The sequence below is a fragment of the Corythoichthys intestinalis genome, chromosome 2, assembly GCF_030265065.1.
Source record: "Corythoichthys intestinalis isolate RoL2023-P3 chromosome 2, ASM3026506v1, whole genome shotgun sequence".
NCBI classification, from domain to species: domain Eukaryota; kingdom Metazoa; phylum Chordata; class Actinopteri; order Syngnathiformes; family Syngnathidae; genus Corythoichthys; species Corythoichthys intestinalis.
The window spans coordinates 58,894,973-58,910,970 of NC_080396.1; the positions used below are offsets into that span (position 1 = coordinate 58,894,973).

Sequence of the window (15,998 nt, forward strand, 5' to 3'; positions counted from 1 at the left end):
ATTATAATCCTACAGCGCACGCAAGGTCCCGCTGCTGAAGCCAGCGCATGAAGTTTGCCACTGACCATCTGGATGATCCAAAAGAGCAATGGGAGAAGGTCATGTGGTCTAAACTCGGCTTGTCGTGTTTGGAGGAAAAAGAAGGATGAATACAACCCAAAGAACACCATCTCAACCGTGAAACATTGAGGAGGAAACATCATTTTGGGGGGCTGCTTCACTGCCAAGGGTACAGGACGACTGCACCGTATTGAGGGGAAGATGGATGGGGCTATGTATCGCCAGATCTTGGCTGACAACCTCCTTCCTTCAGTGAGAGCCCTGAAGATGGGTCATGGCTGAGTCTTCCAGCATGACCACGACCCAAAGCACACAGCCAAGGCAACTAAAGAGTGGCTCCGTAAGAAGTATCTTAAGGTCCTGGAGTGGCCTAGCCAATCACCAGATCTGAACCCGATAGAAAATCTATGGAGGGAGCTGAAGGTCCGTGTTGCCCGGAAGCAGCCCTGAAACCTGAAGGCTCTGGAGAAGATCTGCATGGAGGAGTGGGCCAAAATCCCTGCTGCAGTGTGTGCAAACCTTGTCAAGGACTACAGGAAACGTTTGGTATGTGTAATAGCAAACAAAGGTTTCTGTACAAAATATTAAGTTCGATTTTTGTGATGTATCAAATACTTATTTCATGCAGTTAAATGCAAATTTATTATTTAAAAATCATACAACGTGATTTTCTGTTTTTTTTGTATTAGATTCCGTCCCTCACAGTTGAAGAGAACTTATGATACAAATTACAGACCTCTCCATGCTGTGCAAGTGGGAAAACCAGCTAAATCGGCAGTGTATCAAATACTTGTTCTCCCCACGATATATATATATATATACATATATGTATATATATATTAGGGCTGTCAAACGATTAAAATTTTTAATCGAGTTAATTACAGCTTAAAAATTAATTAATCGTAATTAGTTGCAATTAATCCCAATTCAAACCATCTATAAAATATGCCATATTTTTCTGTAAATTATATATATATATTCTGTAAAATAAATTGTTGGAATGGAAAGATAAGACACAAGATGGATATATACATTCAACATACGGTACATAAGGACTGTAGTGGGCATTTCACTCTACTGTCATTTAAATCTGCCTATGCTGTCATCACTCCGAAGCGTCTACTTTTTCCAACGCTAGACAGCTAGTGAACGACGCCTTAATAATCAGACTTCTTCCTTTTTCATCTGATTTATTAATAAAATGGCCTCAAACCATTGTCCTCTTTAGACCGTCGTAAAACTACAAACAAAAAAGTACACAAGCATTGCATTAGCAACAACGTTAGCTTAGCACGCTATACAGGTTCACTAAACATAAACAAAAATTGTCTCATACAAAATATATAACATTTCGCTTACTAACATAATATGTACATTCTTTACAACAACCATACTTACGGACAAATCTTGTCCAAGGATCATATAAGCACAACATTACAATGTAGGTGTCAGCCCGAGACGTCGTGCAGCCATATTGAACTGGCAAGAAAACAATAAACCATGTCGCAAAGCGACCACAAGAGTTCGCTGTTAGACAGCACAAAAACCCTTGCTGTAAAACTTACCAAAAGGCAGAATACTGTCTGAGCGGGACATGTGCGTTAGTTGCGTCAAATATTTTAACGTGATTAATTTAAAAAATTAATTACCGCCCGTTAATGCGATAATTTTGACAGCCCTAATATATATATATATGCATATATATATATATATATATATATATATATATACAGTACTGTGCAAACGTCTTAGGCAGGACACCTGCCCAAAACTTTTGCACAGTACTGTATATTTTTAATATATTATGTATATACAGGATATACTGTATGTATATACTTTCCCCAAGTGGAAGCTTGCATGATCCTAATAAATTTAATAATTAAAAAAATATATATACAGTACTGTGCAAAAGTTTTAGGCAGGACACCTGCCTAAAACTTTTGCACAGTACTGTATATATGTGTATATGTGTGTATATATGTGTATATACATGCGTGTATATATGTGTATATACATGCGTGTATATATGTGTATATACATGCGTGTATACATGTGTATATACATGTGTATATACGTGTGTATGTGTGTATATATATGTATATATATGTTTTTGGGTGTTATTATGAATACTGAATATTATTATTATTATTATCGATGTAATCATTATGATTAGCTCAGTTGTTGTAGGGAAGTGACTGCATTCCTTTGGAATTTTTGGAGTGAAATGGGGATGGGACACAAAACAGCTCGGCTTCTTCCCACTCCTTTTTGAGCTACACATGTATGTAAGGTTATTATTTGTTACAATCATCATTACTGTTTTATTTTATTTTTATTTTTCCATACTTGGTGTTTTTTGTTGTTATTGCTCGAAATAAAAATCAATCAATCAATCAATCAAAATTGGTTTCAATTGCTTTTTAACTCTCCTTAGGCAGAGGGTTCACTTACTTATTTTTCCCCCTTCTGTTATTGTTTCCATGCTATCCTCATTAAAATATGAAAACCTATAAATGTTTGGGTGGTTCTAGGTAAAGCAGACACCGTTTTTACATCTGTTTGATTTTGACAAAGATTTGAAAGATCTGTTTGGTCTTATTAATGTCTCGTCCCCAGCAAAAAGTGTACATGCAAGATATGCGGTTATTTCGTCCCTATATGTTGAGACCAAACCTATGCCTTTGCACTGTAGTGAACACTGTCCCTGAAAGTGTTATTTGAAGGCAAGAAATTACTTCAAATATAATCACACTCTGTGCGCTTAAATTGTACATTAGGTGGTGCGTGTGTGTTTAAATGCAACGCACACATAGATTTGGCGTATGGTGCCGACAAATGAAAGTTAAAAGTCGGGTGCGCGTGCGCGCATGCAGAGAGAGTGGCTGCCTTGATTTGGGCGCGGAATCACGCAGCATCACCGAACAAATATCTCCAGTTCTGTGTTTGTGCGTAGAGCGGGCGCGAGCTGGCAATGCTGGAGCTGGCTGCTGATTTGATTCTTTAAATTGGAACTGCTTTAATTGACGTCCGCGCATCGATTTAACAAATTCTTTTAAATGACACGCTCAGACGTTTCGCGCGCTGGGAATTTGGACTTGAAGGCGATGGCGCGCGTGATGGAGTCTCTCGTGGACCCGACGCAGGTGGGGACCCGCTAGTGGACAGCTCGCGGGGGAACTCGCGGAAATGCGGGTACTGGGCTGGAGCGTGTTGTGGGTTCTGGCCGCGGTGCTAAGAGCTCAGAATGACACGGAGCCTATCGTGCTGGAGGGCAAGTGTCTGGTGGTGTGCGACTCCAACCCGGACGCCGACTGGCGGGCGTCAAACTCGCCACTGGGGATCTCGGTGCGTGCCACCAACTCCAAGGTGGCTTTCTCGGCGCTGCGGAGCAACAACCACGAACCCTCCGAGATGAGCAACAAAACCAGGATCATCTACTTCGATCAGGTACTCAACATCTTTTTGTTATGTGTCAAAACGTAATTCTCTCGCGTTTTTGACAGTGTCCGTGCGTGTGAAGCTGCGTGTGCTTTGCCATGCCTATGTCATCATTGTCATGTATTGTGTGGGGGAAGGGCTCATCTTGCAAATTACCTGCCAATCAACCACATTCACCCTGCTATAATACATACAGTAATGTTTTTTAAGATTAACTTTTGATAACAAGTAACAGTGCATATTCTGACTTGCTTTAATTGTGAGCCTGCTTAGGAGTCTCTCCAACTTAATTATTCAAGTTCAATTTTCTCGTGTAAACATGACCAAAAGCCAAAGATGGAGCAAAACACACTCTGAGTTAATGCTTTGATGTTCACTGAACTGAGGTCTCGTGTGACGTCATGTGCTTTTTTGCACTTTGAACATCAAAAATATTTAAAATGAGGCTGCACGTGTTTAACAAGATGAGCAAGGTCTGTTGATGACTGCGGATTTCGGGATGGGCACTGAAATAAGCTTCCGAGGGAAATTCACAATCCTAAAAACCCTTGAACAAGCAAACAAAAAGGTAAAGTTATAGATGCAAAACCATCACTAGCCCATGGCAACCTCACTCCATTCACTTTGTTATTTAGCTACTGGATGTATATAAGTGGACTTTTTACTGCAAAAAAATGTTTTTGTTCTTTGTTCTGAGAGGTGAGCTACACCCTGGAACTGTGAATCACAGTGGGGTACATGTAGGAACAATTCACTTTCACACATCAACGGACAATTTACAGACTTCATTGTACCTAACATACATGTTTTTGAGATGTGGGAGAATGTCGGGTACCTGGAGAAAACCCACGCAAGCATGGGGAGAATACGCAGTCTACACATAATTGGCTGTGCAGTGATACAGACCCTAAATTTTTAAGATGTGATTCATCATATATCAAGATTATATGATTTTTCACCTCTTCAAGGTGCTGCTCCTTGTTGATACAAACTACAATCAATTAAATTCTATTTAACAAAATCTAAATGAATTTATAATGGTAGCCACTGAAAGCATGTGGGATCTTTCAAAATTCAGCAGATAATATATTGTTCCTGTGTTTTTTTTTTTTTTTTTTTTAGAAAACTAAGGAAAAACTGATTGATTATTTGATTGTTTGAACTTTTGTTGTGTCTTTTCTTGCAGGTTCTCGTTAACATCGGAAATTTCTTCACGTTTGAGTCTGTGTTTTTGTCCCCAAGAAAAGGAGTCTACAGTTTTAACTTCCATGTCATTAAAGTGTACCAGAGCCAGACTATACAGGTACGTCTTCTTTTTTTTTCAGAACACAGTTAAGATTGAGCTACACTGCATGCTTCATGAGTATTCAGATATGTGTCATTCGCTGCCTGCAGAAAAAGGATGCATGGAATAGAGATGTGAGCTTTTTAGATTGCAGCGTGTCAATTTGAGTGCAACATAAATTGGCAGACCAATGTAATATATAAAATATAGATTTGGAATACAAGCGAGATGTACATTACCGAACAAGAAAAATCAATAACCTCAAATGGATATTTTACCTCATTTAATTCAATAGAGAGAAAAGCCAGAACAGGCAATCTTAATAGGGACCTATGGAAAATTCACTTTTAACGAGAAATACTATGGAGCAACCAAGTAAGTCTTTAGTTATCTGCATATGTCTGAATCAGTGTCTGTGAATGGGCCACCACCACCAAATTACTCAGCCAGTAACATGACAACTAGGTTTGATGAAGTCCCAATGCACTATTATGTCAAAATCAAATGGTATAATTGATAATATTCAGAGCATCAGTTCTTGATAATAATGTTAAAATGCTTTAAGGATAAAATATTAATGTGAAGTCATGACCGAAACGATAAGATCCCAGATACAAGCGGCAGAAATGTGTTCCCTCCGTAGGGTGTCCGGGCTTTGCCTTAGAGATGGGGTGAGAAGCTTGGTCATCCGGGAGGGACTCAGGTTCGAGCAGCTTCTCCTCCACATTGAGAGGAGCCAGCTAAGGTGGCTCGGGCATCTGGTTTGGATGCCTCCTGGACGCCTCCCTGGATAGGTGTTTTGAGCATGTCCCATTGGTGGGACACCCCGGTGATGACCCAGGACGCGCTGGAGAGACTATAGCCCTTTTCACACACAAATCCAGGGAAATTTCCGTGTAAGGTGACGCGGGATTTACTTGCGTCACTGCTTTCACGCATGTAGAGATGTCCCAAGAATGACTCGGGTTGGACACTTTCACAGACTTGTCCCGTGTTGCCCACTGGCGCTCTCTGCTGGGGAGGGTTGCTGGCGCGATTTTTAACCCGGACATTACGTAATTTTTGGTCGGCATCAGCTGTCACAATGTCGGTCAAATCGTGTTTTTTTCTGGAGGGAGCGTTCACGAAGTCGTAACTGCAGTCAATTCAAGCTCATCAAGACTGCATTGGAGCCCAGGCGATCCAAGAGAAGGGTGTTGTGATATTAACTTGCTCGGCACCATTCGACACCTCTGAAATCCCCTACGTTGTGCTCGTATTTCATACGTGGCTTCTAACCGCAGGATAGCCAGCCCGAAAGCCGCCAGGGGAAGGAAGAATCCCGCTGGCTTCTAACCGCTGGAGAGCAAGCCCGAAAGCCGCTGGGGGAAGGAAGAATCCCGCTGGCTTTTTTTGTTGTTGTCTTATCGGCTTTCTGCCTACCGCTTAGGTTAGAATTATTGATCCCTGTAGACCACAGGTGTCAAACCGATTCCAGAAAGGGCCAAGTGGGTGCAGGTTTGCTTTCCAACCAATGAAGAGGACACCTTTTCACCAATCAGATCTTTTACATGTGTAAGGAGTTAAACTTTGTCAGGTGCTGCTTGTTTCAGAAGGAAGTTCATTGGTTAAACTCTCTGCACGGTATCGGTTGGAACAAAATCCAGCACCCACTTGGCCCTTTCTGGAATCGGTTTGACACCTGTGCTGTAGACCTACTGTCACGGACTCATTGTGTTATTCCCCCTTTTCCGCGATCGTGCGTATTTATATTTGTATTGAATAAACCCTTGAACGCTTTCCTCGGTTGTTTTTTTGCTTTGAAGTACAACCTTGTTTCCGCAGTAGCGGACCCTAACATCGGCAACAAAATAAATCATACATTTTCTATTCCATTCCCTTCCTCAGCTCTACGATCCCGTAGCAATTTAATTTTGTTATGTTTTCAGTTTAATTTAGCTATTTCCAGCTTGCTATGTTGATAATTGCGATGTTTATTTACTTATTTTCGTCTTACTGCGAAGAGAGAGAAAGTGATGATCAGTCCGCCATGATATTTATGTCACCAGCCATCGTGCTGTGACGGGAATTTAACGCCTGCTTTCACGCACAACGATTCCCGGGGAAGTCCCGGACGTTTTACTAAGACGCGACTTGTGAAATGCCCGCGTATTCTCCGTGTCAGTCGACCCGGGAAATTGGTTTCACACATAAGGGCTACCCGGTTAAAACCCGTGATTTTCCTGGTATTTTGGCGTGTGTGAAAGGGGCTTATGCCTCTCAGCTGGCCTGGGAAAGCCTTTGAATCCCCCCATATGAGTTGGTTGAAGTAGCTAAGGAGAGGGAAGTCTGGGCTTCCCTGCAATAGGTGCTGCACCTGCGACCAGACCCCGGATTAAGCGGTACATAACGTAGGGATGGATGGATATTACCGTATTGGCCCAAATAGAAGACGGTGTTTTTTGCATTGAAATAAGACTGAAAAAGTTGAGGTCGTCTTATATTCGGTAAAAACCCATTCACGATGCTAGATGGCGCCAGATATCATTGAGGCAATGTTCTGTCATGACAGATCTCAGCTACTCTCAAGTTTTTCCTTATTCGGATTTGTTTCAAGACTACAGTTACAGTTAGACTTCACATTGATGGTTAATGCAGTTATTGCAGTTTTGTTGTTTTATCACAATAGATTGGTTTATTTACATTTAAAAAACCAGAAGCCATTTATGAATGTGATTGCACTTTAGTTTACATATTTAAATGTTCAGATATTAAGATTTGAATGAAGAAAAATAACATGCTTTTTCTCTCAAATATGTTGTTATAATCATTTGTTTCAGATGTACTGTCATTATTTTCTGTATAAAAATTAATTTGGTGTTCAAAAAGTCTTTTTTCAAACTTGAGTCTTAAAAAAGAGGGGGTTGTCTTATAATCAGGGCCGTCTTATATTCGAGCCAATACGGTAATGTGAAGGTGTGGTACTCGTTGCGTTTGCTGATATCATGTGCCACACCACTACAAAAATATGTGACTAATTTGTTGGCTAGATGAAGAAATGCTCCATTCAGAGTGTTATTGCAATGGAATCTCGATAGACGCTTGCATTAGGTTTGTTTGTGTGTGTGTTTGTGGGGGGTTGCTTTCTTTGTAACTTTGTAAAGTGGAGAGTTGATTGTTTGCTTTTGGTGATGTGTACCTGCACCACAAAATACTCTTATTGCCATTGGCACATTCTTCATTTCAACTCTTTAGGATCTGCTCTAGCTATTTGAAGCAATTGCACCAGCAATATATCGGGTGGGACAAGGGTTTGTCACTGTATGAGACACTTTTGCCTCTAAAACGGCATAATTTTTACCATCGCAAGAAATACAGTATCCTGTGTACTTAATCCTTGGTGGATTTTGACAAAGAGGACGACACTGACATTTTATTAAGAAAAGAAAATGATATACACTAGCTCCCTTAATATTTATGTTCTTGATTTATTAGTGTTTACTTTCATGATGTCACTAGCTAGTACTGACACTTGTGGGGTTACAAGCATAACCAAAATTTCGAAGTGCTGACAGAAGCATTTCAGGGGGTTGACAGTGAGGCTTTTCGACAACGAGTCCACGTTGTGTCGGGAGATGTACTGTATTTGTCGTTGTTGCACTAGAAAGCCATGGCTTTGCTCATTTTAAGCAGTAAGGGAAGATTACAGCAGGGCTCTACAAGTTTTGGTAGGAATGTGGAGTTTGTAATTTTTGGGTTATAGCTCCACCCAAGCTGCTTGAAGATACCGCTTAGGCTGAGCAGGGAAAATTTAGAAAGTCTTCTCTTGAGTGTCTGAATGCTCAGGAAAGCACATTTATTGAGGCTTCCTCTATTGACCCTATGCAGTTTCTTGTGATTATGTCGGTCAAAATAGCACAATATCCCCCCTTTCTCCTATGTTAGGCACTTTTTGACATCACGTCGGCGCCACTTTCAAATTGATCAGCTATGATCAATGAGTTTTTCAGTATTGTATGCTGAGTGTGAAGAGTATGGGGCTAGATCAGTCTCATAATGAACACATACACATACACATGCACGATGCACAGACACATCTAACACAAAACACATGTATTGTCGGATTTATAAACACATATGACACGAAACACACACAACAACAAAAAAACACGCTTTGTGTGATTTGTAAACACATATGACACGAAACACACACATTCAACAAATGTGTGTGTGATTTGTCATACACGCATGCAGACTATTCTTCCACACGATGTTATTGTCATGATTTTCTGTTATAAATCTGACGGAATCCACATTCGTTGTCTGTTTCTGTGCGATAAAACCTTAAAGGGGAAATGCAACTGAAAAGAAAGTGCGGTTGGCCTGACCATGTATTCATAAAACGCTGCTCACTTCACCGCTGTTGCTAACCAGACGCCATTTCTCGTGCTGAACACATACACATACACATGCACGATGCACAGACACATCTAACACAAAACACATGTATTGTCGGATTTATAAACACATATGACACGAAACACACACAACAACAAAAAAACACGCTTTGTGTGATTTGTAAACACATATGACACGAAACACACACATTCAACAAATGTGTGTGTGATTTGTCATACACGCATGCAGACTATTCTTCCACACGATGTTATTGTCATGATTTTCTGTTATAAATCTGACGGAATCCACATTCGTTGTCTGTTTCTGTGCGATAAAACCTTAAAGGGGAAATGCAACTGAAAAGAAAGTGCGGTTGGCCTGACCATGTATTCATAAAACGCTGCTCACTTCACCGCTGTTGCTAACCAGACGCCATTTCTCGTGCTGAACTTGACGGCGCACAGCAGTGACGTAACAAAACAGCCCAGCCCGAGTGATTGGCTTTTTAAGAGGGAGACGTCTGATTGGCTGCAGACGGCCTCCGTTTAGATAAAATGCAAGTGTGTTTCTCAGCTGCGCGAAATGAGTCTCAAATAGATCAACACACTCAGGAGTGGGAATTTCAAATTAAAAGCACGTGAACGGGGCACGATCCTCCCACTAAGCCAATCATCATCGCGTTTGCAACGGCATCACCACAGCTTCCCTCCTTCCCCCCTCCCGCTCTGCTCTCTCCAGGCAGCTGATATGTGACAAAATCAGTCAACTTGCGCTTCACTCAAATTGTTGTAAGACACCCATCACATCCTAGGTAATGGTAATGGCGTTGCAAAGATGGGAAAATTTATTACCGTGTTTTTTGGACTATAAGGCGCAGTTTTTTTCATAGTTTGGCTGGGGGTGCGACTTATACTCAGGAGCGACTTATGTGTAAAATTATTAACACAATATTATATAATTTCACATGTTATTATGGTGTTTTGGAGTGACACTGATGGTTTGGTAAACTTGTTAGCATGTACTTTATGCTATAGTTATTTGAATAACTCCTAATAGTTATGGCCACGTTCGCGTTCTGCCTTTGGCAATGTATGTTCAATTGTATTATTGCCTTTTTATATTGAAATGCATGCTTTTAGTTTGTGGCGCTTTCACGCCCACGTGAGGGCGCCCTCGCACTTCTTTACGTGAGGAAGACCGCTGACACGCCAGAAGAAGACAGCTACGCAGCTTGAGTGAGTGGGTGAGTTAGCGAGAGAGAAACACGGCTGCGAACCTACGTTCATTGTTTATGCTTGTAAAATATCTCTACAGAGGCAACGCCTGTGTGTATCATCTTTTCTGTTGTTGTTGTGTGTTTTCGACCCGCGATCAGACACTTAAAGCCAGTTGTGTGGTTGTTTGAACGACGTGCTAATGCTAGCGAACGCATGCTAACCGTTTGTGTCATTGCTGGAACAGAACCTAATCATCATTTATTTACGTTGATGCGAACCTGTTTGGTATCGAGGACGAAATTGATTCCGCAAATTATACGGACGTCAAGCATCGTCATTTGGGAGTTTAGCTCGTTGTATAGCCAGGACCAAGCCGTAGCGTCCAGGTGAGGACAGTATATTCGCATTTCGTTATTCATGCACTGTACACTTATTCAGCATGTTGTTCTCTATTGTATTTTTTATATTAAATTGCATTTCAAGATGACAGATCTGTTCTATGTGTTGGATTTTATCACATAAATGTCCCCCAAAATGCGACTTATACTCCGGTGCGACTTATATATGTTTTTTTTCTCTTCGTTGGGCATTTTATGGCTGGTGCGACTTATACTCATGTGTGACTTGTAGTCTGAAAAATACGGTAATTACATTTCTCACCAATGAAAAAAAATTACACTGTTTGAAACGCCGTTATACTCTAACGTTGCTATTGATGATTGATGATTATAAATAAGCCCATGATCTAAATTTTCCATTTGTATTTCAGGATTGTCCTCAGTCAACCAGGAAGTAGTTAAATACAGTGCTACCCATTTCTTTGTCTTGTATCGAACCCCCCCCCCCCCCCCCCCCAAAAAAAAAAACAAAAAAAAACGCAATGTTACTGGTCACGCATGTGCGAGTAGATGAAAAAAATGCTTGCACTGGCTCTAATTTTAGTTGCAAAATGCGACCATTTAGTCTTGGGCCATGAATGAAACATAATGGTCATACCATTCAGCTTCTGATTTGATAAGTGTGTTATATACTGCAATTTAAAAATACAATGAAGTATATAGAAATGCCAATCACCTTTCAGGAACAATCTGGGTCAAGTCATATTATTTGGTCAAGCGCATTTACGTCACAGACGCTCTCTCGCCACTGTAACAAATAGGCTTTCATTAAAAGTACAATTCAAACTGTATTTAAGCACCAAACACTTGGAATAGTGTAGCACCAATCACTTATAATAATGTTTATCGCAGGCTTAGCATAGTTACGCAGTCTCATACAATCATTTTTACAATGACTACCTGCTCTTTTTTTTTGATAATGACATTTGTCAGAATAGTTTATTCAATTCAAAGCCATTAATTGGTGACTTTTAGAAGTGTTTAGCCACGAAAAGAACTAGAATGTTTAGCCAAACGGCACCTTAGAGCTGTCCAGCACCACATTATTCAAACTGGCGGCTAAGCTAGTTTTGTGATGAGCAGACATCATCACGATTAATTGGCAGAGTTCAACCTTATGTAAACCAATCACAGCCACTTTACTTACAGGCTGCAGCGTTGCATAACCATTCGCTTCTTCACCCACTTACTTGCCTGTTCGCCGGCGCCTTTTTATATATCATCTGTATATAAATTATTTAATTTTCAAAGGTATTATAAGTATGTTACAGAAGTGGGATCAATTAAACCTTTTTAACCTGCTGGGCAAGCTGTCCTACTTAGCATACAGTAAGTAAACACATTTATAAAGGCATTAGACTGAAATATGTGCACACAACTATAAAAACACTCGAGCTGAAGGTTGGATTAAATGACAGAATCTGGTTGAGTAGAATCGAGTCTGGGGAAAATATGTCAAGTGCCTATCAAAGAGGCCATCTAGTCATGACAAAATGTAGTCTCATTTTTGAGATTGTATCACAATTTTGAACAAAGCTTTTTTAAACCAAATTCATCTTTTCACGCTCACATTTGAGATTAATTTTGCCTGTCCACAACAATGTGATGATTTTTTTGACAATTTTTTAATTGTCTCGCTTGATAGGTGAACCTAATGTTAAATGGGAGGCCTGTCATCTCAGCTTTTGCGGGGGACAAGGACGTAACCCGTGAGGCTGCCACGAATGGCGTTCTGCTGTATCTGGAAAAGGAGGACAAAGTCTACCTCAAATTGGAGAAGGGCAACTTGGTCGGTGGATGGCAGTACTCGACATTTTCTGGCTTTCTCGTCTTTCCGCTGTGAAGAATAGGAAAACAACAACAGTTTGTAAACTGCCTAACTTCTCTTTCATATTGTGTCATTTCCATATGCATCAAAAACTGACTGCCAAAGCAACATCCAAAACAAGTTTTGGATGATGCTTTCTTTACCTAGAGAAATTCTGTCATTCAGACTGACCCCAAAGAGAAGTATCTCATATCCCCAAGCACTTTTTTGAGTGTATCTGCCTTTTTGCTGATGAAGGTTATTGTGCTGTCGCCAAAATTCGAGAACAATTTTTATTTCAATGTAGCTATTTTTGCTAACAAATCCCTACTGTTTGATTGTTAAAATGCATATGTTTATGTCAACGATGGCAAATTTTCTTTGTTTATATGTACCTTATGTAGTGTATAAATACTCTATGTATATTTATGTTCATAGCGTCTTTTATCTGACAGCGCATGTCTAAACTGATGAAAAATATGCAGAAAATGTTAATCAAATCAGAAACAGTTTATCATTGAACTGTAATAAAAGGGGAAGAAACGGCTTTAAGGTCACAAAATTTCCAAGGAGCTCCTGTAAACAGGATGTTCTAGGAAGTTAGCTGTCTTACATTTAGTTGTCAGTATACTCCATGCCTATCGTTATCAACTTTAAGACAGCATTGTTTTTATGTTTGAACTATTTTTAACTTTGTTTTGCACTGGTATGACAATTAAGAATGTTAAACAAATAAGGCATGTGAGGTGGGTCTGTAAAGCACTTGAGGTTTTGTTCAACATGTGTCTTGATTTTTTTTTCCTGCAATTTGAACAGTAACAATACGATGTTTCTATCTATCTATCTATCTATCTATCTATCTATCTATCTATCTATCTATCTATCTATCTATCTATCTATCTATCTATCTATCTATCTATCTATCTATCTATCTATCTATCTATCTATCTATCTATCTATCTATCTATCTATCTATCTATCTATCTATCTATCTATCTATCTATCTATCTATCTATCTATCTATCTATCTATCTATCTATCTATCTATCTATCTATCTATCTATCTATCTATCTATCTATCTACATATATGGGGCAAAACCCTAACTGGAGGTGAGAGCACGTGAGAGCAGAATTAAAGACGCCATGATTTTAACGAGATATTATTGCGCACGTACGTTTTATGGGTGAAACATGGTAATATAACAAGGGTCGCGATGCAGAAATCGCAGACATCAAGGAGTGGTCGAGATTTTCATTTTCATATATGTACGCTTTTAAACGTTTTTTTCAATTTTTCTTTGTTTGGATCGATTATTTATCATTTAAATATTGGGGGAAATGCGACAGTAAGGACAAAAACACAAGTAGGCAATAGTTATGAGGTAGATATCCGTGAGTTTTTTAGACGCTAATTTTTTCATCGTGACGTAATTTGTTTAAAAGTTTAAAATATGAGAGTGAAGAATTCTTTTAAAGTCATTTTTTTAAACTAAATATTAGACATCAATGATTCTAAGCTACAAATGAGACATTTCGAATAATAAATACGATTACTTACCGTCTTTTTATGGCTAGGTTGAAACAAAAGCGGTTGCACAACGTCTGCAAACGGGGGTTTCCAGGGTAAAACGGACAACTTAAAAATAATTCGGCAACTTAATGCGCAATGAATCTGCTATGGCAGCATATAGACATATTGTTCTAACAAACACAACAGTTCTTTTGGCCAAAAATAAAGAAATTTATTTTAAAGAGGGGCGCAAGAGCAGAAACTGCTTTTTCAGCCTTGTCTGTGCTTTCCGCTCTATATATACGTAAATCAGTCACATGACGTGTTATGTGGACATAAATTAGATATGTATCCTATGTTCTGGTCATCTGACTTATATGTCACCAAAGACAACAAACGCCACATTTCTTCAACAAGAAAGGGAGGCATGAGAAGCATTGGTGAACATACTGTCGGAAGCCGAACACAGTCAGGGGTAAAAATACGCTATAGAATTGAGAAATGTATGCGTGGAGCGGTCGTGGAAAGGCTTGAGTAACCTCCCAAAATAATCTCACTTCAAGGAAAAAATCCTTGAAATTGCCACAGATTTGTCCATATTACAAACCCACTGTCTCATCACATTTTGTGTGCATCTTATTAAATTTGGGCAAATATGTTGGTAGAAATTAGATGTGTTTATGTAATTTGAATGATAAAAAAAAAAAAAAAAAAAAAATCTCAATTGAGTATCATGCTATGGAGTGTGAACGGAACCTAAGCATAAATGTTATAAATTTGATTTTCAGTCTTGTCATTAATAGTGGGACCCTTTTTTTTTTTTTTTTTTTTTTTTTTTTTTTTTTTTTTTTCATTTTTTTACTTGCATGTCAGTTGAGAATGTTAAAATGTTATTTTAACCATTACCTGTACAGTCAAAAGAGATTTTATGATTGTGACAGTTTATCCATGCAACAGATTATTTCTTAAAAAAAAAAAAAAAAAAAAGTTACAGTTTGTCAACAACTGGCAATCAAATGCAAACGTTCTATTGTAAATTACATAGCCTTATTCATTTTGTTTGTCTGAATGTTTTGGATTAACCATTGAAAATGAACATAACGTGTCGGACCAATCATATACAATGAAGACAACAATATCCTGATTTGAGGCCAATGGAAGAACATATGTTCACATATAAAGCCTAAATGATTCTTTTAATTATTCTAATATTAATAATATCAATGTTAATGTTTGATGAAATTGTGATTTATTTGAACATGTTCGTACTTTGCTACCCAAAAAAGAACAAACAATTGGTGATATCAGGGCATAGCTAAGATTTGAGAAAAAAAAAAAAAAAAATTGAAAATATGCGCTCATTTTCATGGCGAGATAAGAGACATTCTGTTGAAGTCCACTTAATGTCTATCAAAATTAGAAGTGCTGTAATTTTTGGACTATAAGGAACACCTGACTATAAGCCACACCCATAAAATTTGACAAGAAAACTATTTGTTCATTTCTAAGCCGCATTGGCCTATAAACCACAGGTGTTCACATTGTATACAAAACTACATGGAGGTCATTGGCCTGTAAAAATTCGTGTATGAGGACTGGACTATAAAGTAGAGGCTGCCTATAGACCGAAAATTACAGTATATGTGTAACATAAAGTGATGAGAATAAAGATTTAAATTTGTGGTTATAGTGTTGTGTTCTTACTAAATAATTTTACTTGACAAAAATGTATATCATGGGACAGTGACCAAATGCTACTCATTTGCTTGATTAGATTCAATAAGCAGCATTGTCCCAAAGGTGAGAGGAGACAGACTGGCCCAAAAAAACAACAACAAAGAGTAAAAGAAATAGAAAACGCTAGACCGTTAACCTTGTCTCATAGCATAATTGATAATGAAATAT

The 15,998-nt window shown here is 38.9% G+C and overlaps 1 protein-coding gene across 1 annotated transcript; it reads left to right on the plus strand.

Moving 5' to 3' along the window:
• The first annotated feature begins 2,968 nt into the window (after positions 1-2,968).
• On the plus strand, positions 2,969-14,896 carry LOC130911220 (cerebellin-4-like). Its single transcript, XM_057829044.1, has 3 exons — positions 2,969-3,507; positions 4,685-4,801; positions 12,421-14,896. Exons 1-3 carry the CDS (start codon positions 3,247-3,249, stop codon positions 12,616-12,618), a joined length of 576 nt encoding a protein of 191 aa, XP_057685027.1. The 5' UTR covers positions 2,969-3,246; the 3' UTR covers positions 12,619-14,896.
• Positions 14,897-15,998: the final 1,102 nt, after the last annotated feature.

What these genes read in the sequence shown, in the direction of transcription:
- LOC130911220 (XM_057829044.1), top strand. Translation starts at nt 3,247, where the DNA reads ATGCGGGTACTGGGCTGGAGCGTGTTGTGGGTTCTGGCCGCGGTGCTA. An exon ending in GGATCATCTACTTCGATCAG is followed by an intron (nt 3,508 to 4,684) that starts GTACTCAACATC and finishes CTTTTCTTGCAG; the next exon opens with GTTCTCGTTAACATCGGAAA. An exon ending in ACCAGAGCCAGACTATACAG is followed by an intron (nt 4,802 to 12,420) that starts GTACGTCTTCTT and finishes CTCGCTTGATAG; the next exon opens with GTGAACCTAATGTTAAATGG.